The following is a 24,360-nucleotide window of genomic DNA, read 5'->3' as shown; positions in this document are numbered from 1 at the left end:
GATGGGCCATTTATGGGGCGACAGGGGGGTGAAGTTGGCACTGAATTGATCTGCCAGGATATTGGCAATATCCTTGGGATCAGTATGTTTAATGCCATTGTGTTGTAGCTCAGAGCAGATCTGAGCATTGCCATTTAGATACTTGATATAGTTATAAAATGCCTTGTGGTTGTCTTTGGAATCTTTGGCAATTTTATTTTCATAACTAGCTTTGGAGGATTTTATGTGGGATCCCAGCTTCTTACTGAGGCTGGTAAGGGAACTTTTTGCAACCTGGGATTTTCCTCTTTTCTGCAACAGTTTCTTCCTTTTGTTGTAATGTTTGTTTATGGCAGGGGACCACCAGATTGGCTTCCTTTTTTTGGAGGAGAGCATCTTTTGGGATGGCAAGATTCATGCATGAGTGGATGTGCTCGTAGTGTAGGATTCAGCAGTTGAACTTTCAGTTCCCATCTGTATGGGTGTCAAAGTTTGTAACTTCTGACTTGAGTAGCATGAAGTTGGCTTCAGAGAAGTTTTTTTATGGAGGTTTCCTTACTGGGGGGTGGGGGGGGTGGGAGTGGGATGTGGATGTTAAGGGTGATTAGCTTATGGTCTGACCTGACCGAGGGGGTGACCATAGGTGTGGGGCATCGATTTCACATGTTGGTAATGACCAGGTCTAGGATATTGGAGCCTCTGGTGGGACTATGGATTAGTTTATCCAGGGCATTGGAATTTATGAATTGCAAGAACCACTGGGCAAAGATGTTGGTACACGAGTAGTTTTCCCAGTTAATGGCAGGGTAGTTGAAATCACCCAGTATTAGGGTGTTTGGTTGTATCATAATATTTTCCAGTATGTTTAGAAAGGTGTAGTGAGAATCTTGGGGCATGGTGGGGGATCTGTAGCAAGCTACAATTTGGATTGCAGTCTTACCTAGTGTTAAGTTGCACCTGGAGAATTTCAGACGCATTGTGTTGGGCAACTAGCCTGGTGGTATGAATATCCTTGGTGAATATGGACACACTCCTCCACCTTTAGTGTTTTGGTCCTGGTTTTGTGGCCGAAAAGTGTGATTAGAGTTGTAGCCTGGTATTGCAGGGGTGCTCTCTGGAGCCTTGAACTAGGTCTTAGTTACTTCTAGCACCGAGTAGCATTACCTTCAGAATTTGCATGCTTGTACCTTCAGAATTTGCATGCTTGTACCTGTTACGGTGCTGGTTTTGTCCTTTGAACTTTGCCTAAAAAAGGCACTATAAGGGTGGCAAGAGTCTTAGCCAGTAAGCTGAATCCCAGGGGCGACAGGTGCAGACCATCTCTGGCAAAGCATCGTGGTATGTTGATCATGTTGTCCCAGGCAGACAGATATTGGATCCCCTTTGAATGACAACAAAAGCTTAGCCAATTGCTGAAGTCAATCATTTTGTCCTTGTATTGCGGTATCATTCTGGGCGAAGGCAGAATGCTACTCAGGGCTAGGGTCATACCTGCCTGGGCCACATGATCAGAGAGCTATTCCATGTCTCTTTTCATGTAGTTCAGGGAGGTATGTCTCAAATCATTTAATCATTCCACACCAACTTCATTAATCATTCCACACCAACAGCATTAAATTATCAAGCCTATCTAGGCTTTGTACCACATTTCATACCAGACTGCCAGATTGTGATTAGAGTGTGCTCATTTTTGTAAGCATGTCTTTCTACACGGTAAAATGCAGCAGAGTAATGATGCCCTGTTGCCCTTGCACTGGTAGGGATTCCCACAGAGCCTGCCTTTGTATCAGTTTCTAAATACTATATTCCTCATCATACTGTGTACGAGGAGCAATAAAATGGTGATATAAAGCCTAACTGTGCCTGCCTTCTGCAACAGCATATTTACCCTTTACCATCTGCAACAGCATATTTACTCTACTTCCCAGTTAAGTAATTTGTAAATCACAGATAAAATATACTTGTGTGTTCTGTGTAAAGAACTGTTTGCAGGTGGATGTAATCATAAAGATAAGAGTGGATAAAGTCACTAGGTGTCAAAAATGTGCCTAAATGTAAAAAAAATAAACAAAGCAGTAACTACAGTAAAATACATTTTCGCTGAATGTGGTCAGTGAAGCACATAAACAGAATAAAGACCAAGCTTATTCCATAAGAAGAAATACATACAACTACACTGCTATCTGAACAGCCAGTTCTAGAGACTGTAAAAGATGAACACAGACGCACATAGTTCCTTGGAGCAATAAGGAGCCCCAGTGACTGCAAAAATAAATAAATAACTAAACAGGAATTCTGGAACAGAGCAGGTAAGACTAATATTTTTTAAATGATCACTTGATTTTGGCATTCTGTAAGAGACTAGAAGTACAGAAATGTTAATCATTGCATAGCGAGTGAGTACTGTAGATGAACTACTAAGAAAAATGGAGCCAAACTGCAAAACACAGTAGAAAACAAGAGGAATGTCTGTCAGGCAAAGGATTATCCACATCACTTACAAAAATCAGGGGAGGGTACAATTTGAAAGGAGTGAGAAAAAACCTCTAAGTACACCAGGAGACATCTTAGACTGTCGAGAATTTGGGTGTAGAGTATTCCAGAATTTGGGTGTAGACTATTCCAGAATTTGCATGTAGACTATTCCAGAATTTGCGTGCAGACTATTCCAGAATTTGCGTGCAGACTATTTACGGACTACAGAATATCACACTTTGGAGACATACTTTTTGAAATAAAGTATGTTTGTTCAAATTTGTAAGCATAAAGAAAAACTTACGTAACTGACAATCATTCGATCTGCTTGCAGAATTCAGTTTTTGTTAAACCTTACGACTTGGCTTGCAGTATCTGCTGAGCTCAATGGATAAACTTTTTTTCCCAGATAACCTCAGCACCTCTCCCTTTCCAAGGCATCAGCCCTCTCAGTTCTACAGTTTACCACAAAGTAGTACACCTTCCCCTTCCAATCAGGAAGAACGGAGGGATAATCAGTTAATGATTGAAATTTCCAAGCAGATCTAATATTACTTTAGAAATACAACTTTCACATCTGCATAAGGAGAACAGTGTCTCTGAAAACCTTTGAGAGAGAGTTTTAACTAACACTCCTTGTGGGGTTGGTCTTTAGAACATACGACTCCATCACTGTGGCCACTTAGGAAGACCTACATCTTCTGATAATGCCTAGCACCATGACCAAGTTGTGGTTGCACTGATGTCACCAAGGACGTCCTACAGAAAAACCCACTGAATCAGACACACATACAGCAAAATTTGCTTTAGGCAACCATAGGAATTACTTCCTGTAATTCTGGTAAAAAAAGGAAATGCAACTGGACAAACACTAGACCAAAAGGAGTTTTGTTAGACATTCTCCTGCTTCCTTGGATGCAAAATAAATGGATAACTGGCATATTTCCTTATGTCCTTAGTTCTGTCCACATTTACTTGTGCACAACACCCAAGCTTGTAAACGTCAGTACACTGGAAAAGGAACCTAGTGGACTTCTTTGAGAAGGTCACCAAAGCAGTGGATGAGGGAAAAATCGTTACCTCTCCCTTAGGTCACTGATCACAGCCCCAGGCATAAATTAAGGTTAGTTCTCACCGAAACCCTCATACTGTGAAAGACAAGAGACATGGAGGGTTGAAACTCAATGCCTGTAATTCAGAAAGCCTTCTGGCAGAAGTCTTTTTTTTTTAATACAGAGTATTTTTCATGTTAAAAACTTTAGCTCTACATGGGATTCCAGTTCAGATCGAAGAATGTTTTGGAAGATTTATTTTTTCCAGAACAAAATAAGGATTCCATTGGGGGGGGGGGGGGACCAACTCAGTAATGGCAGGATGCAGAAATGCACCGCACAGGAAGGCCCTGCGGACTTTAGCAAGAAGACACATTCTGCACAGCATGGAGGCTGCTGGACAGAGCAATTAGACCACTTTAACCACTGAAGAGCTTAGCCTAGAGGCAAACATTTCTGACAAATACTACAGAACCTTAGAAGCAGGGGCTCAGAAGGTATCACTGTTACGTCATGTAGCCCAGGCGATGGACTTCTTCCATTTATCTTTGCACAATTTTTATGTGAAAGGCTTCTGAGAAGATGATAGAATAGCTAGCCACTACTCCGACTCAGAAATTCTTTGATCTCTGGCTCGAATCTCTGGCCAACAGCGAAAGTACAGCAGCCATGTTGTTAGCCTACGAGCATAACAGTTCAGGTTGTGACTTCTGTAAAGTGTGAAACAATACATCCTCCTAGACAAGTGGTATAAGCTGAAGTCCAACTTAAAATCTACATAGGAGTGTGAACAGTACTTGTATTGGCCAAAATGGGGCCACTAAAATGACACTGACTCTGAGGCCAAGGTTTCTGTCATAAGAGGAAATAAAGAGGGATTGTAAAGCAATCTCTGAGGCCAGTTGTTGACTAATGCTCCCCTGCTCTCTGCTAGGCAGAAGGATGGGAGGAAAAAAAAAAAAAAAACTCTGCCACTTGTCACTGGCCAAAGAAGTAAACAGTTTGCAGATACAGAATGGTCACTTCAAAAGCAAAACATTCTCAATGGTCAGATTGAGTGACCACTTTAGATGCATCCAAAGACAAAGGCTAAGCTCATCCATGAGAGTTAGAACATAGGAACAATGGCAGGCAAGTGACCGCAGGGACCATTAGATGGGCCTATAAGATGCCTACCCATATAAGCCATTAAGTAAACAAACAGGCAAGTGAACGCAGGGACAATTAGATGCCTACCCATATACACCACTAAGTAAACAAATAAGTTCTAGACGTCCTTTATGCACACACAACAGTGATATGGTACACCGGGACGATTTAAAGCAACTAGAATACTAGAAAATGGTGGTGTGACACGGTCCACTCACATACCCTCAGTGCATCCCAGTGCAGTGGGTAGAACAGCTCAAGCTACAGCCATGTTATCTGACTTGGACAGCTAGAACTCCTGAAAGTGGGGGGGCATCCTGAACACCTGATGGTGGGCAAAAATGCTCCAGGATGTTGATATGCAGGTATGACTCCTGAGAAAGCTACATTCCACAGAACCATCACCCCATGAAATATTTCTTCTATGAAAGGCATAGGACATCTGTGATGGCCATGGCTAAAGGTGTACAGATTACAAAGGGGACTGCCCTGAAGAAGACAGCCAAGCTTCAGCCATGAAAGCAGACTGTTGTGACAGGAAGTGGAAATCCATTTCAGCTGCTCCCATGAATCTTTGTATTGCAATCGGTGACAAAGACCCTCATGTGTAACCTGGCTTAGGGTATTACAAGCATTACGTCTGGCACGAATCCTAGCATTTGAAGACAAAGGTCAGCTGCACATTCTATTAATGTAGGTATCCACATTTGAGTGAATGTTTTGCGCCAGGTACAAAACAGTGTAGGCTTTGTGTTCTGTTCAAAGGTAAATAGAGTTGTTGGGTTCTGGCTGCTAGGTCTGATCTGTGACTTCACTGGAATTAATGTTCCCAGCCAGCTAAATCTGAGCACATCATCCCCTTTGACAGATGAGACCACCCAGATATGCAACACTAGAATATCTTAAAGTTCACTGATACTACGGTGGTCGAACATCTTTAATTAGAACAGAAACAAGCTTCTATAAACAAATGCACTTTTTCAAGAGAATGAAAAGAGAATGTAGCAGGCATAATTAAGTACACCAACAATCACGATTCGTATTCATAACTTTATTCTTTAAAACAGATTTTAAAGGCAGGGAATCTTTCATCCTTGGCATGCTATTAGCTCTCAGCAGGAGATCCATGTATATTTAGATTTTCTAGATCCCCTTCCCTCAACTTTATTTGAAACTTGTTGAAACACCAAAAAAGAAAAGAAACAGTACCTTGTCCTTACAGAGCTTCTTAACGTACACTTTTGATATCAGACAAGTGCTCTCCTCTCTAGACAGATGTTTAAGATGGGTCTGTGGTTATTCGAACAGCATGTTCGAACAGCTGTTTAGTGAACACTGACCATCAAAGCAGCAGTAAATCAAAAGGCCAAATCATTGTAAAAGGATATGTTAAACGATGACAGCTGGCCAATATCAAGGAAGCCAAACGGAGTACTCACTTACCAGCTATAAAGGAAACCTGACACCCCCCCCCCCACTAACTATATATACCAACTCCAATACCGCACTACAGTGGAGAAAGGGCAGGTTTCCTTATACCCAACTTACCAGTAAGTGCTCCGTTTGGCTTCCTTGAAAAGTCAAGCCTACAACCTTCTCAGCACTTAGACTACATTGAAGCCCACTTAGATACTGTCACAGGAATCGCTTCTCTTCATCCAGAAAGACTGCAATGCATTAGATCCAAAGTCTGTCAAATTCTAAGAAAGAGTTCCTGCAAAAGTAGTCCTAAAAGCGTTAGGCTCAATGGCAGCAGCAAATAACTCTTGTTCCCTTAGCAAGATATCACATGCGAATCCTGCAATGGTTACTTGTGTCCCAGTAGTCTCCGATGCACCAGCCTACGTCTCCCCTAATCCTGGTCACAAATCTCTGCAAACAAGACTTATTCCAAAGACATGCATCTGGAGAATTTCTCCCCGGGCCTCCGCTGAAAACAGGCTCTGTGGAACCTAGTCGGACTTTCCCGGTCAACAAATGATAAATAAATAAATAAATAAATAAATAAATAAAATAATTATGTGGGGACTCCACTCTGATCAGATTCTCTTGGGATGACCATTCATTCTTCCCTAAGCCACAATAACTGTAGATGCTTCCCAGATAAGGTGAGGGGGGGGGGGCATTATCTGGGAAGAACAGTCCAAGGCACGTGGTCCCAAATAGAGGCCAACTTGCACAACAATGTTCTAGAGATTAGGGCAGTGCTTTTAGCATTGCAAGCCTTCAAGGATGCCCTTCCTCTAGTGACAGTAGCAATTCAAACAGACATGTCTGTGGTCTGGTATATCAACAAACAGGGAGTAACCAAATCTTACCCATTCTGTTGAGTAATGGGTGATTTCTTCCAACTGCTTTATCATAATGACACACATTCCAGGGAGCTCCAATGTGATAGCAGACAAGCTGAACAGAACTATTCTCATGCCTCATGAGTAGTCTCTCAATCCTGTAGTGGCAAACGAGATTTTTCATTACTGGGGCAACCTTGCTGTAATCTCTTTGCCTCACCCTTGAACAAGTGCAGAAGTTACTTCGCCCTAATTCCCCCACTTGGGGAGTCACCCAGAGACGCTCTCCTTCACAATTGGCACCCTGGTCTTCTCTATGTCTTCCTTCAACTCCCTTGATATTGCAACTTCTAAAAAAAAAAAAAAAAGCCAAGAGGACTGAGAACTCTATAATCCTCATTGCTCCTTTTTGGCCTCAACAGGTTTGATTTCCCTGCCTTTGGCCTCACCTTCTTCGGAGGCATGGATTTTGGACCCAGCTCCACATTTGCTGTCCCATCCAGAAGGCATGGTTCATCCAAACCCCCACCATATCAAGCTCACAGAGTCAGCTTCTCCAATTCCCAGGATTGCCAGGCATCCTTCCCTAGCCTCTCCTGTCTGTCAAGTAATTGTGGCTCATCACAAACCTTCAACTACGAAATTTTACTAAAGTAAATGGGAAAAATTTGTGAACTGGGCTCTTAGCAACAAACCTGATCCTTATTTGACCCCGTTCACAAGGTTTTGGATTTCTTAGCCAACCTCCATCAATCTGGTTCCTCTGCATTAACAAAGTTTATCTAGCAGCCATCTCGAACTTTCGTTTGGGATTCGACGGCTCACCTTTAATGTCCCACAAACTTTGCAAAGCATTCTTAAAGGGGCTGCTGATGTTTTAAGACCTCCCCTTAAAGAAACAATTCCTACCTGGGATCCAAAATTAGTCATAGATTCCCTTACTTCGTCCCCCTTTCAACCATCAGTGACTTGTGACGAAGTTTTTATCTTGGAAAACTTTATTTTTAGCGGCTATATTACGTCTCCCAAGAGTGTATCTGACCTTCAGGCCTTATCCTGCAGACCGCCATATTTAAAACTCCACAAAGACAGAGTTGCACTTGGGGCCAAATCCATCCTTTTTACCAAAGGTGGTTTCAGAAGTCAATATAAAATCCAGACTATTCAACTGCTGGTCTTCTTTTCCTAACTTTACCAGTGAAGGAGAGTAGCCCCTTCATTTGCTAGACGTTCACAGACAGCTGCGTTTTTACCTTCACAGAACAAAGCATTTCAGAAAATCTGATCAGTTATTTGTTGCATTTTCTTCCCATCTCTAGGTAATCCAGTTTCAAAGGTTACCTTAGCAAAATCGTTTAGAGACTGTATTACTTTTATTTGCCAGTCGAAAGGGCTCCAACTGCCATGCCCAGGTTAAAGCCCATTCAACCAGAACAGTGACAACTTCTGCAGTTTTTCATGCAAGAGCATCCTTGTAGGACATTTGTGCAGTGGCCACTTGGTCTTCTCCACATACTTTTATCACTCATTAGAAATTGGATCAGGTCTTGAGGGGACAGGCATCACTTGGTTCAATGGTGCTTAGAAACATTCTTCCATGAGACCTCCCAAGACTAAAGTAGCTGGGGACACTGTTCCCGAGTCAAGAACAGAGTGAAGATTGACATCAGATAAAGAAGTTATGTCTTACCATAACGTTCCATCTGTGTTGTCTATCTTCACTAATCCTAGACACCCCCCTCCTTTCCCTATCCTTCATATTACGAACACATCGGTTTATTATTACTATGTCTGTGTATCGGTCTGCCACTATGTTGGGCAAACTCGATTGGAGGTAATTTGAGAGGAGCTTTATGGGTAGAGCCTGGTTCGAGACTTTGGAAGGCACTAGCTGAAGTAAATGGCAGTCATTTCTGAGGCTCAGAACTGAGACCACAGTAAAGGATTAGTGGAGATAGACAACACCGATGGAACGTCATGGCAAGACATAAAAAAAAAAAAAAAAAAAATAGAACATTAATGCAAAAGTTTTTTTTTTTGCCATGTGTTGGGGCATGGTTGACCTCCATGGCAACATGGCTCTCTTAAGCCCCTAACTTCCCAGTACAACAGCTCATGGAGGCTCAGAGTTATTAAGTCCTCTGAATCAGGGTCACCAGTTGGACAGGTAGTGATGGCAGGATATGTGAGGTGGGGTTGAGAATGGACACTGAACTCAGTTACCGCTACAGTTGGTCAAGGAAGGGGACAGCTTCACTTCCTGTAGGAAGGACCTATCCCTTACATATTAATCCATTCATGCACAACCCATTTTCCCATTTTTGTACATGGGGATGGGGTGTCGGGTGTCACTTCAACAGTGGCAGCCTAGAATCAAGGTTTACACTGCCAGGTGGCTAGTCCTTACCTACTACTGTCATCTTAAAAAAGAGACAGAATCAATGAGGTGTGGCCCTGCTCCTCCCAGGAAAGCAATGATGTTACTCAAGACCACCACCCCCACCCCCCAATTCTTCCAACACAGCTATGAAGTGCAACTTCAAACCTCCACTGGAACCACAAATATGGCTTCCCACCACTCCCTTGGCAGCACATCAGTACCCCCCCCCCCCGAAGAGATACACAACCAGTGTCCTCATTCCTCCCCTCCCCCTGCCAGGTCCTACAGGTACCCAGACTGCTAGTAAAACCTGGGTCACCTTGGCTGTAGTTAGGACTCTCTCTCTTTATGTGAATGGAAATTGTTAACTTTCTTGTGCAGCTGTAATGGGGAGTACTACAGTATTGGGGCTACTTCGACTGCAAACAACTGAAGCACAAAATCACTCACTCAACAACACTGCTCAGTCATTCACAGGCGATGAAGAATGCTTTCCCTACAACCTATCCTCAAAGATCGAAATATATATTTCTGCGAGAAAGAATGCCACACTGCAAAGACCTGCAGCAGGAGGGCTGGACACACTACTACACTCCTTGATCATCTGCAGAGACAGTGGTAGCAACAAGCACCACAATAAGTTGGAAGATACATCAGTGACCTGTGACCACTGCTGATATAAACAGCACATCTATAAATGAAAATGTGACAAACACTGAAGCCTAGGCTAGGAACCTCAAGGCAGTGGTCAACAAACTGGACACAGTACAGGAAATGCAAAGCCTGGATACAAAACTGAAATAACTTCTTTCCAGAAAGTGAAGTAGAAATGGACAAGCAGAAATGCACAGAGTGAAATTTTATTTTATTTGTAAATGTATTCTCCAGAAGTAAATGCCTTAGTAATTTTAGTTAGCAATCCATTCTTTATTACTCTGGGGGGCATACTGGCTAAGGAGGGTGCAAGTGACCTATTAGTACTTGGCATACAAAAACACGAGGGCGCACAAAAAGTGTTACAAATAGAGATCACTTACAAGTTGTTGAATTACTCGCTCTACCAGAGTCGAGAAGCTGATGTCATCACGTTCTCGGTTGTCATATACATACTTAATCAGTTTAGGAATAGTTTCAGTATCTGTTTCCGACTCAAATTCATACCCTTTACTTTCCTAGAATTGACAGAGACATGCAGGTGAAGACATAAGTGTTACATCCTCGAATGTCAACCACAAAACATTTAAATAAACTGAGAATCTGACAACCAGCCAAGGGGTTATCTTTTCCTGATAAAAAAAATGAAAAGTCATATAAGCTTAACTATATATGGTACTAAAATAATACATTTACAGCTGTTTATGTGGTATATTTGAATATTTTAAAGTGAGAATTACCAGAAAAGTCTTCAGGACCTTGTAGTTGGTGATGATCCCATTATGTACAACAACAAACTCTGAAAAATACACAAAACAAAACACTATTAAAATAAACTATCCATTTGTTTCATACCTTAACATTTCCTTAGCTAAATTTTATTCCTGGCCCATCACAAAGAAGAGGGCAGGTTCTACTGTACTGCACAATAGTTGATCACTGCAGTACATTACCCAACTTTACTCTATTCAACAGCCTACATCATGAGGCGAGCCAAAAAGATGCAATGAAACTGAAGAAAAATATTTTAACTACATATAGGTTCATTTCCAGCTGCAGTGAAACGAGAAAATGAAACTGCTGCATTCAGCCAATTCATAGTAGCCAATTAACCTAAGCAGGAATAGTGAAGGAGCCTTTCTACAAACGTGTCCCAGCAAACTGGAACAGTTTGCTTAAGGAAATAACAGAGGAACCCAATTACATGCCATTCAAAACCAACCCAAAACAGTATCTTCACTAAAACAGCTGGGAGTGTTTCAGGGATGTTGGTCAACATCTTGCTGCCTAAATGGCTCCTTCATAAATGGCTGAATTTTAATAATCCCAAAAAAGCTGACTAACAAGCTGATTAGATAAATAGCATTTGCCACATTGTAAATCTATGAACAATAGTTCTCTGAACTTTTGGTGCAATGCATAAATGTATACAAAAGAAACTTCCTATGCACAATGAAACATGTTTCACTTTGCATAAGATGTTTACTTTGTACACATTTCATTAATAGGTTCTTAAGTGTGTACTAGGCCAATGGCCCTGGGACCTTTACAAGCCTAGCCATAGGATTACCCTGCCATCATGCCACCCAACCTTAGTTCCTAGTGCCTCTGTCGAGTACAGCCACTGGAGTGAATTTCCCATCCACTCATCAAGATTTCTCTTGAAGAGGGCCAGTGAGGTGATCTGCTGGACACATATGGGAAGTCTATTCCATAGTATGGGCAATCTCTGGGTTATGAACCTGTCCCTCCAACATGTTCTGTTGATTGTGGTAATGAGGTTGAGGTCTCTGGAGTGTGTGGTGCAGAGGGATTGGGATTTCTTTAGTGGTAGCATTTCTAATAGAGCTGGGTCAGATATGACTTTGTAAGTCAAGCAGAGATTGCCTCTAAGTAGATGATGTGAGACAGAGAACAGTTGGAGTTTTTTTTGAGTCTGTCCATATAGGACAAGTGTTTAAGGCCTAGGATCCTCTTTGTGAGGTACTTTTGTGGCGTCTCCAGTTGTTGCAGGTGTCTAGCGAGGTACATGCCAAATTGGGCCTTGTACTCAATGACTGGCCTATTGAGGAAGAGTAGAGGGAGACAATGACCTCTTTCTTTCTGGATGTAAAACCCTTAGTAATGAGATGTGCCACATAGAAGAACTTTCTGACCACAGTGGCAGTGTGGTGATCAAAAGAGAGGTTGCTGTCAACCTGTGTTCCCAGATCTCTTATAACGCCTCCTATGTTCAGTGGACTACCATCAATGTGGTAATTCATGGGAACCGGGTTTTTCCCAAAGGGAATGATGACACACTTTTTGGCATTGAGCTTGGCATGGTTTTAACAGCAGTCATTGGTCTCAATGAGGCCATTCTGTAGGATGTCAACATTATTTGGGGAGTTAATAATAGCTCCCAACTTGCAATACTCTGCGAACTTTGTCAGCTAGAGGCCCTTTGTTTTGGCCTGGACTTCAGAGAAGTAGATACCACAGAGAGAGGACCCAGGACTGAACCCTGTGGGACTCAACTCATGACTACTTGGCAGTCTAACTTGGAGTCAGCTACTTTCACACTGTGGGTTCTATCTGTGAGCCAGTTTGCAACCCACCTAGTGATATAGGAGTCGATGTCTAGCTTAGTGAGTTTTTCTAGGATTCCTGAGTGGGGAATGGTATCAAACTCCTTGGCTAGATCAAGGTAGGCTGTATGAACCACCTTGCCTTCATCCACAGTTCCGGTGACTGACTCAAAGGAAGTTTACCAAGTTGAGCAGGCACGATCTACCCTTCACAAAACCAAACTGTGTAGGATCCAGAGTTTGAAGATTCCCTATATCCTTGTTTATTAGGTCCATGATGATGCGTTCCATAGCTTTGCATATCAGACTCGTCAGGCTAATGGGGCGATAGCTCCCTGGGTCTGTAGTAGCTCCTCCTTTGTGGAGAGGGAGGACTGTAGTAGTGCACCATTTGGTAAGGACAAATCCTGAGGGGAGGCTGTGATTGAACAGGGCACACAGGTGAGGTGCCAATTTCACTCTGTAGTTCATGTATAACACAGCCAGTGATATTGTCAGGTCCCATAGAAGCTGTATTCTTGGGCTTGGACAGTGCTGATTTAACCTGTGCAGCAGTAATACTGGGTGCCTGGCAATCTACTGGTATTGTGATTGGTCCATTGGGGGGGTAAAGTTGGCACTGAATCTGTTGGGCGGTATACTGGCAATATCTGTTGGCTCAGTACAAGTGGTACCATTGTGCAGTAGCTCTGAGCAAATCTGAGTATTGCCGAGGAGATTCTTTACATAACTACAGAAGGACTTGTGGTTGGCACTGAATCTGTTGGGCGGTATACTGGCAATATCTGTTGGCTCAGTACAAGTGGTACCATTGTGCAGTAGCTCTGAGCAAATCTGAGTATTGCCGAGGAGATTCTTTACATAACTACAGAAGGACTTGTGGTTGTCTTTACTATCTGCTTCTGTTTTCATAGCTAGCTTTAGAGGATTTGATGAGGGATCTCAACTTTTTGTTGAGGCTGATAAGGGAGTTTTTCCAGTCTTGGGACTTCACTTATTCCACATCAGTTTTCTCCTTCTGTTGTAGAGTTTGTTTATGGCAGGGGACTACCAGATTGGCTTCCTTTGTTTGGAGGAGAGCATGTTGGTTCTATTGGGTATGGTGAGATCCACGCATTTGTGTATGTGTTCGTACAGTGCACTGGTGTATGATTTGGTCATGCAACTATTCTCCATTTGCATGGGTGCCGTGAAGTTAGCCACCTCTGATTTTTGGAGTGCAAAGTTAGCTTTGGAGGAGTTTTTCATGGTGGTTACCTCTGCTGGGGTGGGGTGGGAGGGATGTGTACAGAATGTTTTTTTTTTTGTATACAAGTTTTCACTGAACTATTTTGAATTGTTTTACTGTCTTAATCTTGACATCCAGGAAATAACATTTAGTAATTAAAATTTATTATAGTAACTGTTACTTGTTACTCCAGGTGTATTAATAGGCTATTCACTACTTAAGTGTCAACTCTATTACATTGTTTGCATATGAAAACTGTATTACATTCTTTGCATATGTAACAGTTGCTCATTGTGTATTGCCTTCTCAAAGGCCTGGGTTGTGCCTGAAAACCCAGTTTTGAAATTCAAATAAGTGAAGATCAAGTAATTCATTAAACATTCTGAAGTAGTTTATAAGAATACATTTCCATATTAAAACAGTTACAGAAACTAAAGTGATGCCCAGTTAAACTATGGTGTTGATGGCAGGGGGCACTTCTCTTTAGGACCACAGAAGGTTTGCTCTTTGACCCTTTCCTCCCTTCATTATGGAAACAGAGTTTATATCTACTGTAAGGATAGGAATCCAAGAACTAATTGCACCCAGCCCTTCCAACGATCTTCACATTTTGTTATCTGCCACTCGAGTACATGTATCGTACATGTTCCACAACCCTGAAAAGGAAACACTGGCCATCTGACAACAAATGAATGAATGGGTGCCCTATAAATTTAACAAACTGAACTGTTTTGGGACCTGAAGAAAGGCGGACTATCCTTCTCATGCCCCTTTTCATTAAAAAAAAAAAAAAAAAACTACACAGAAAACACACAAAGGGAAGGAGAAAACGCCGACATATTATATTGAGAACTTTCATCCTATCCTAAACTGACTTCTTCAGAAAATTTGCTATTACTCAGCACATCTTTTAAATAATCTTGTAAAACCAGAGCAAGTGACTAAAAACTAGACTTGTATGACTCATTAACCAGTTGAAAACATCTGTTCATCCACTCATGAAAATTTATTAAACAACTGAAAATATCTGTTCACCCACTAAAATGCTAAAATGATCCATTACTTAATAAAAGGTGCCATTATTTTCCATATATCACAATCTATCAGCTTTTGGCTTAAGCACACACTTCTCTGCCTCATTCAAACTTGGCAATATACTAGCTGATAACCCAACTTGCCAGCCAACAAAGTTCCTTAATGTACAACAGTCTTTCAAAATCCCCTCGTTGTAGACCTCAACATAATCTCACAAAAATAAAATTTACTGGAATTGTTGTGGTACAAAAAAAAAAAAAAAAAAGTCTAAGCAGGGTATTTGTCTTTTATTTTTTTGTCATAATTGCATAAGTGAGTTCATCTATATCTTTATGACAGCTTGTAAGACACTTACCAATGTAGAACACCTCACAACTGTCACAAACTGCCACAAAAGTTAAGTTACAATTACACCTTTTATTAATGTAGTAACTTATTGCTGCCTTGCAGACATGCATAGGATCCCTCAAGTATGAAGCACCCCCATTTACAAATGCTGCACTTGTATACCCGATAAAGTCTTCTCCGGTTAGCTAAGAGCTTGTTTAAATTGTGTTTATTCTCTTGTAAATAAGGTCTTGTAAATAAACCTAGGTACCCTTCCTATTTTGTCATATAGCTCCACGTTACCTTTAAGAATGTTACAATTGTTTACAACAATGTTTTTTCATCATAAGACACTCCAAACTGTATTCCAAAGCCTGAGAATATAGTGTATGCTGAACAGTAACAGTATCAGCAAGAGGAACAGGTTGAAACTGGAGTGGTCTAGAGACCAATCTTCAGATGGTGAAATACAGCTATACAAGTTATGAGGCTTGCAGGGCCAAACTATATCTTTGTTAGTCTGGCAGTTAGCATTAGGATTAATGTAATGAGTTGTTAATAAGCTACTTCCTGTGGTACAGGGTTGGATTCCCTTAAGCCTTTGTTTGCCAACTGTGTGACCTTGACTCATTTAACCAGACAGTACTTTGGGACAACTGGGAACTTGGGCAGGCTACTTAATGGTCTGCAATGAACACAAATCGGGAATTGCATGCCTCATGAATCTATTTGGTCAGTCACCTCCTCTTTATATTCTTTCTCTAAAAATGGTATTTTAATTACTAACAGGTTTTTAAACTGTTGCTCGGTCGATCATGTATGTAAATGAGTATTCTGAAGGGTAACTCAGACTATCTGACAAAATAAAAAGGAATGTCTTACAAGCCAGGACAAATATATGAACACACTTATGCATAGGATAAAGCAGAAAACAAATGCTCCATTTAGACATTTTTGCAGTGTGACAATTCCAGAAAACGTTATTTCTGTGTACTTGATAATACTGAGGGAGAGAGACAAGGAGATTTTGAAATGCGGATGATCACGAACATTGCTTCCATCTTAGTTTGAGAACCAGTATATAGCCAGGTTCATCACGAACATTGCTTCCATCTTAGTTTGAGAACCAGTATATAGCCAGGTTCATCACGAACATTGCTTCCATCTTAGTTTGAGAACCAGTATATAGCCGGGTTCATCACGAACATTGCTTCCATCTTAGTTTGAGAACCAGTATATAGCCAGGTTCATCACGAACATTGCTTCCATCTTATTTTGAGAACCAGTATATAGCCAGGTTCATCATGAACATTGCTTCCATCTTAGTTTGAGAACCAGTATATAGCCAGGTTCATCACGAACATTGCTTCCATCTTAGTTTGAGAACCAGTATATAGCCAGGTTCATCACGAACATTGCTTCCATCTTAGTTTGAGAACCAGTATATAGCCAGGTTCATCACGAACATTGCTTCCGTCTTAGTTTGAGAACCAGTATATAGCCAGGTTCATCACGGACATTGTTTCCATCTTAGTTTGAGAACCAGTGTATATAGCCAGGTTCATCACGAACATTGCTTCCATCTTAGTTTGAGAACCAGTATATAGCCAGGTTTGACTGAGGCAGTGAATATGAAGTCTATCCTTAAACTGAAAAGCAGAAACTGCGATGTATGGAAAATGACACCTTTACTTATTCTGTAATGGATCATTTATTTTAAGAACATTAAATATTAATGAATGGGTATGACAAAAACAAGTTATTATATTAGTTTGTAGACGCATGATCTAGGGTCGCGAGGGTATTTATTGTACTGCATAACGGAACGTTTTCTGAAGTCATTTGTTTAATAAAAGGACAAAAGCGCTCAATATACTTTCAGGGTCTTAGGTGCTGTTTACAGAAGGTCATTCTGCACACTGCAGGTATATGTGGTTCTTGATTTACTGGAACTTTACATCCCACCCATACCTCTCAACTGTCCAGATTTTTGCAGAATGTCCAATTTTTGCCTCATATTTTTAGTCTGTCCTCATACAACTTGTGTATTTTTGAGTAAATTATTAACGACTGAAGTCATTAGACAATTACATGCATTGGAATTTCAGACTTCACATCCTCCAGAAAACGCATGTTAAACACAACTCCTTTTATTCTAGCAACTTGGAAAGTTTATAACAGCAATATTTAAAATGCGTCCCTATTTTGGAGCCTTTTTCCCCATCATGTTTGGCTTTGTCCAGACTTCTTATGCTAAGAGGTCGAGAGGTACGATTCCTACCCCCACTGCATAAAGATGCCTTTTTCTTTCAATGCGATTCATTCCTTTGAGGCACTTCAAAAGGGGAACCCTAACAAGCATTAAAAGGTAGGGTGTACACTAAGGTGCTCCCTTACAAAGTTGGGGGTACATTATAAGCTTTTTTTTATGGCTTCATATGACTATTTATGCTGATCCCCCCCCCCCCCCCATTTTTCTTGGCCTTTTCTGGACGATTTGCCTAGTTTTACATTTCAAAAGTGTGGCATTTCCAGAGCCATATACTCTCTATTAAATAAGATCATATCAGCTCCTTTTACAAGGTAAAACCTTTTTTTTACTCAAACCCCAGTACCTACCAACTTTCCTTAATGGTTTCTTACACTGCCTCCTTTATCATCAGGTAATTCAATTTACACTCCCCACACTCCTTTCCATTTTGTGTTGAAAACCCTCTTTTACTAGGATGTCATTGCTAACTGTGTTTTTCAATCGGAAAGAATGTCTCTCTACTTCTACATTCTTTATTGCTGCGCTTCAAAACAGCTGCAATCCTTGGCAAAAGGGTACACTTTTCCTGCTGCCTTCTCTGTAATGACCTAGCCAATATAATGAACTGCATGGAATGACACTTCTGATTACCCCAGTTTTATTCAGCAGCCATTTATTAGCATCATCTGCATCCAGTCACTTTCCCTGTTGCACTAGGCTACCACTCTAAAATACACTAACCAAAGTAACAGAGCATACAGTAGCTTTTAAGAGTCTCAAAACAGTAAAATGCATGTTTAATTACATCCCAACCACCTACCGTTATTCTTATCAGACCGCTGGGGGTGGGAGTTCACTGCATTGGGTTCCCCATGGGTAGCCCATCGGGTGTGAGCAATTCCAAAGTGCGAGTCGAAACATGTATCCAAGTCCAAACCATCCTGTTCTAGATGCAAACAAATTTAGTTTGTGAATGCTGTTAGCTTAAACAGTAACTGAATTACACAATTTTGTTCAGATTTTCCCCTTCAGTATGTTAAACTTTAAGTACACTTTGCAATACAAAAACTGAGAGCTCTACACAAGTGTACCATAATATAATTACATCTGTTGGATTATTCCTGCTATAATTTTTCAGCAGTCTATTTTATATGGTGAGAGGTGGTGAAAAAGAATCCTATTTCTGCAATTAATAACGATTTTAAATGAAAACAAGAACGTGTTTAGTTTAACTTACTATAGAGCTCTTCTTCCAATGCCTTCACTTTGCCTTTTTTCTTGATTAACTGGATATGGCATTCTTTGTCCTGGTTATTATTTCCATCAACTGCAAGTCCTAGATGTTCGGAAAAAACCCAGAATATCTCTCATCAGTCTTTGATGTGTCCGTCAACATCTGTTAAATTTGCAGTTTAGAATGTATGAACAATTTTAACTGTTACAAGCTTTGCCGAGTCTATTCCTCTGCCACAGTTGAACAGAAACCTGTGTACATTATAATGGAAAATACTACACAGAGATAATTTGTTACAGTGAAAATTGCCAACATTAAATGAATGTATTTTGCATAAATTCAACCAGATGATCTGAGCGAAGGCAAAAACTACACACATGTATCCAGGTAAAGCATGTCCAGTGATTGTTGAAGCTATCTTTTGCCAAAGACAAATCCATTCCACCTTATCCAAGGAATCTACCCTCCCCAAATATTACAAAAACACAGAAGCATCTTACGCAAGCAAATGAGTCACTCGCACCTGTGAAGTCAGTAGTTGTGCCTCATGCACTATCCTAATGTTATAATTTTTTTAAACCATGGAACCAACAGATTCAGTTCCAGTGAAGATGTCCGTGGCCACTTTTTCATATCTCCAGTATGACAGGAGGGGTGGCGTCAGTGAGCCAGAACTGTAGGAGGACAGCTATTTTACCAGACAATGAATAGCAGGAATATCTCTGATTGCCCCCTGCCCCCTCTCCCAAAAAAAGTGATCAGCAGTATGGTTTCATGCCAGGAAAGAGCACTACAGAAAAGTGATCAGCAGTATGGTTTCATGCCAGGAAAGAGCACTACAGATGCAATATTTGCTCTGAGAGTGTTGTTGGAGAAATACAGAGAAGGTCAGAAGGAGTTGCATTGTGTCTTTGTGGACTTAGAGAAAGCATATGACAGGGTGCCTAGAGAGGAGTTGTGGTATTGTATGAGGAAGTCAGGAGTGGCTATGTATGAGGGTAGTGTGACATTGGTGAGGACTGCGGTGGGAGTGACAGATATGTTTAAGGTGGAGGTGGGATTACATAAAGGATCGGCTCTAAGCCCTTTCTTATTTGCAGTAGTGATGGACAGGTTGACAGATGAGATCAGACAGGAGGACCCGTGGACTATGATGTTTGCAGATGACATTGTGATATGTAGTGAGAGTAGGGACCAGGCTGAGAAGACCCTGGAGAGGTGGAGATGTGCTTTAGAGAGGAGAGGAATGAAGGTCAGCAGGGCAAAAACAGAATATATGTGTGTAAATGTGAGGGAGGTTAGAGGAATGGTGAGGATGCAGGGAGTAGAGTTGGTAAAGGTGGATGAGTTTAAGTACTTGGGATCAACAGTTCAGAGTAATGGTGAGTGTGGAAGAGAGATGAAGAAGAGAGTACAGGCAGGGTGGAATGGGTGGAGAAGAGTGTCAGGAGTGATTTGTGACAGATGGGTACCAGTAAGAGTGAAAGAGAAGGTCTACAAGAGGGTAGTGAGACCAGCTACGTTATATGGGTTGGAGACGGTGGCATTGACGAAAAGGCAGGAGGGTAGTGAGACCAGCTACGTTATATGGGTTGGAGATGGTGGCATTGACGAAAAGGCAGGAGTCAGAGCTGGATGTGGCAGAGTTAAAGATGTTAAGATTTGCACTGGGTGTGACTAGGATGGACAGGATTAGGAATCAGTATATCAGAGGGTCAGCTCAGGTTGGACAGTTTGGAGACAAAGCAAGAGAGGCGAGATTGCGTTGGTTTGGACATGTGCTGAGGAGGGATGCTGGGTATATTGGGAAAAGGATGCTAAGGATGGAGCTGCCAGGTAAGAGGAAAAGAGGAAGGCCTAAGAAAAGGTTTATGTATGTGGTGAGAGAGGACATGCGGGCGGCTGGTGTGAAAGAGCATGATGCAGAGAGGACAGGAAGAAATGGAAACAGAAGATCTGCTGTGGCGACCCCTAACGGGAACAGCTGAAAGAAGATGATGATGAGATGACACACACAACCTGGGAACGGGTAGTCTGTATCATCCTCTCTACCAACTTTGCCCAGACTATAAGGTAGTTATCACTGCCACCAGTCAGTTACTATAAGGCTCTTAAAAGGGTATGCAATTATACAGTGCAATATGGATACAAATACAAATGGTAGTAGTTCACCAAGACGGCTAAGCCTTCTGGAGTAGCCCACACATTGTCACCAAATAAATAAATATAAGCACTCTCCAAGGTTAGAAACTCTCTACAAGGACTAGCCACAGTAAAAGTTTTAAATCTATTTAGTAATAAATCATGAAAATACAGAATAAATATTTACAATTAACCGCAGAGTTCAGATCGCAGGAAATATTGAAAAGAACACTGATGGACAGGCTCAAACAAATAAAGAAAAACAAGATCTAAACCAAGCTTCACTATATTCCTGACTGAATCTAAGAGAATTGCTGTTCTGTAGTTAAGTTACTACCACAAGGCAAAATACTGTGGGTGAGGGTCTTTCTAGTCAGGCTTCCCAAACAGAATACTCAGCACTCCGAGATATCTCTTTGTAATATCTAAAATACAATTTCCAACAGGGCTGGTAGAATGATCTGGTCACTTGACACTAGGTTCACAGTATCCCTTTTTGAAGCTGAGATAGAGAGTTAGCACAGACAGCCACAATACACATCAAAATGTTTATGGCAGTGCCTGGGGCCTCCCCTCTTTTCACTGAGCTAATGAACAAAATTCTTCCCCCAGACCCGACAACTCCAGTTCTGTTCAGCACTGTGGGGTGACTTTTAATGGTTTAACAGCTCATTTACATTTCACTTATTTTTCTTAAAGTTAACCTTTGCTGTGCCAGTATCCTCTAATAAAACACATACATTTAATTCAGTTACAATAACGCATGTACATGTCTATATATGTTCATAGGTATGTACTAGGCTATTGGCCCTAGGGCCTATACAAGCCTAGCCATAACGATTCCCTGGCTATTGCTTCCCACAAATATTTACTTTCCTGGACCCCTGTCTAGCAGGGCTACTGATGTGATCCCTGGGGTGAATTTCCTATCTCCCATCCAATCGTCAAGGTTCGTCTTGAAGGAGGGCCATTGAGGGGCTCTGCCTGACATGCATGGGCAGCCTATTCCAGAGTATGGCGAGTTTCTGGGTCAGGAACCTATCCCTCCAGCATGTTCTATTCATCGTGATGACAAGGTTAAGATCCCTGGAGCGTGTGGCTCAGAGGGGTTGGGATTTCTTTAAGTGTAGCATGTCCAACAATTCTGGGTTTGACATGGCCTTGTATGTTAGGCAGAGATTGCCTCAGAGTAGGTGATATGTGACAAGAGTATAGTTGGAGTTTCTTTAGACGGTCAGCATAAGGCATTTGCTTTAGGCCTGTGATTCTTTTTGTGAGGTATTTCTGCAGCCTTTATAGTTGTTGCAGATGTCTTGTGAGGTACATACCAAACGGGGCATTGTATTCCATGATGGGTCTAATGAGGGATGAGTACACAGTGGGACAATGACCTCCTTTTTTTCTGGATGAAAAGCCCTTAGTGATGAGGTGTGCCACTTAGAAGGATTTTCTAACTGTTGTGGATATGTGATTATCAAAAGGTGAGACCACTGTCCACCTGTGTCCCTAGGTCTCTTATCACACTTTCGGCATTTAGTGTACTGTCACCTATGTGGTAGTTCACAGGTACGTGTTTTTTCCCCAAAGGGGACAACTATACACTTTTTGGCATTTAGCTTGACCCCATGGCTCTGGCACCAAGCATCCGTTTCAGTAATGCCCTTTTGTAGTATAGCCACATCATTTGGGGATTCAGTAATGGCTCCCAGTTTACAGTAATCTGCAAACATTGTAAGCCAGAGTCCCTTAGTGTTGGCCTGTACTTCAGAGAAGTAGATGCCAAACAAGAGTGGTCCCAGGACAGAACCCTGCGGTACACCACCTGTCTGGAGCTGGATTTGGAGTTGGCTACATTTACAGTGTGTGTTCTGTCAGTAAGCCAGCTTGCAACCCATCAAATGACGTACAGATTAATGCCTAGCTTAGTAAGTTTATCTATTATTCCAGAGTGGGGGATAGTGTTGAAATCCTTGGCAAGGTCCAAGTAGGCTGTGTGAACCACCTTACCCTTGTCCACAGCTCTGGAGACAAGTTGATCAGGAGACAAGATTGGCCCATCACGAACCCAAACTGGGTGGGTCCAGCGTTTGATATTTGCCAATGTATTTGTTTATACGTTCCATGATAATACGTTCCATGGCATTGCAGATCAGGCTCATCAGACTGACGGGACGGTAGTTCCTGGGATCCAAAGTGGGTCCCCCCTTGTAGAGTAGGATGACTGTAGCTGTGCGCCACTCTGTGGGCACGAAGCCCGAGGTGAGGCTATGATTAAACATGACACATACGTGAGGTGCCAGTTCATTTTGTAGTTCATGCAGTACACAGTCCGGGATGTTGTCTGGTCCCATGGATGCCGTATTCTTGACTTTGCAGAGTGCGTTTTTTACCTGAGTGGCTGTGATTACTGGAATTTGGCATTCTTTTGGTTTTGAGATGGGCCCTTTAAGAGGTGAGAGGGGGGTGAAGTTGGCACTGAATCTGCCAGGATATTGGCAATATCCTTGGGATCAGTATTTCCAGTGCCATTCTGCTGTAGCTCAAAGCAGATTTGAGTATTGCCATTTAGATTCTTGACATAGCTATAGAATGCCTTGTGGTTGTCTTTGGAATCTTTGGCAATTTTGCTTTCGTAACTAGCTTTGGAAGATTTTTATGAGGGATCTCAACTTTCTACTTAGGCGGGTGAGGGAGATTTTTTGAATCCTGGGTTCTTCCTCTTTTCTGCAACAGTTTCTTCCTTCTGTTGTACAGCTTGTTTAGTTTTGTAGACGACAGCATCTTAGTTCTATTTGGGCCAGCTCGGTCCAATCACGTGTGAATGTGATCGTACAGTACCTCTGGGTAGGATTCAGCAGTTGAACTTCCAGTTCCCATCTGCATGGGTGTCATGAAGTTTGTTACTTCTGACTTGAGAAGCATGAAGTTGGCTTTGGAGACGTTTTTAATGGAGATTTCTGTAAAGGGGGAGTGTGGATGTCAAGGGTGATTAGCTTATGGTCTGATCTGACCAACGAGGGGGTGCCACTGGTGTGGAGAATCGATCTACCATGTTGGTAATGACCAGGTCTAGAATACTGGTACCCTGGTGGGACTATGAATTAGTTGTGCTAGGGTGTTGAAATTTATGAATTCCAAGAACAGTTGAGGAAAGCTGTTGGTACAGGAGTAGTTTTCCCAGTTAATGGCAGGGTAGTTGAAATCACCCAGTAGTAGGGTGTTTGGTTGTATCTTAATATTTTCCAGTATGTTTAGAAAGGTGTAGTGAGAATCCTGGGATATGGTGGGGGATCTGTAGCAAGCTACAATTTGGATTGCAGTCTTACCTAGTGTTAGTTGCACCTGGAGAATTTCAGATGCATTGTGTTGGGCAACCAGTCTGGAGGTGTGAATATCCTTGGTGAATATGGACACTCCTCCACCTATAGTGTTTTGGTCCTGGTTTGGTGGCCGAAAAGTGTAGTACGAGTTGTAGCCTGGTATTGCAGGGGTGCTCTTTGGAGCTTTGAACCAGGTTACAGTTACTGCACAGATATCGATGTTCTCCATTTTTAGGAGAGTCTCGAGAGAGTGCATCTTGAGGTTTAGACTTCTAG

General features: G+C 41.8%; 1 protein-coding gene across 1 annotated transcript in view; it reads right to left on the bottom strand.

Moving 5' to 3' along the window:
• GFPT2 (glutamine-fructose-6-phosphate transaminase 2) overlaps positions 1-24,360 on the bottom strand; it is a 250,752-nt gene that overhangs the window by 200,296 nt on the left and 26,096 nt on the right. Inside the window, exons 3-6 of the mRNA XM_044068937.1 lie at positions 18,626-18,724; positions 18,209-18,334; positions 10,721-10,779; positions 10,364-10,498 (exon numbers count right to left, since the gene is read on the bottom strand). Of these exons, the coding sequence (XP_043924872.1) occupies positions 10,364-10,498; positions 10,721-10,779; positions 18,209-18,334; positions 18,626-18,724 (419 nt within the window). The remainder of the gene's footprint in view (positions 1-10,363; positions 10,499-10,720; positions 10,780-18,208; positions 18,335-18,625; positions 18,725-24,360) is intronic.

This window comes from Protopterus annectens, chromosome 4.part0 (assembly GCF_019279795.1).
Source record: "Protopterus annectens isolate FY-2018-M chromosome 4.part0, PAN1.0, whole genome shotgun sequence".
Taxonomy (NCBI): Eukaryota; Metazoa; Chordata; order Ceratodontiformes; family Protopteridae; genus Protopterus; species Protopterus annectens.
Note: the sequence above shows the minus strand (reverse complement) of the source record. Positions and strands in the feature narration are given on the sequence as shown.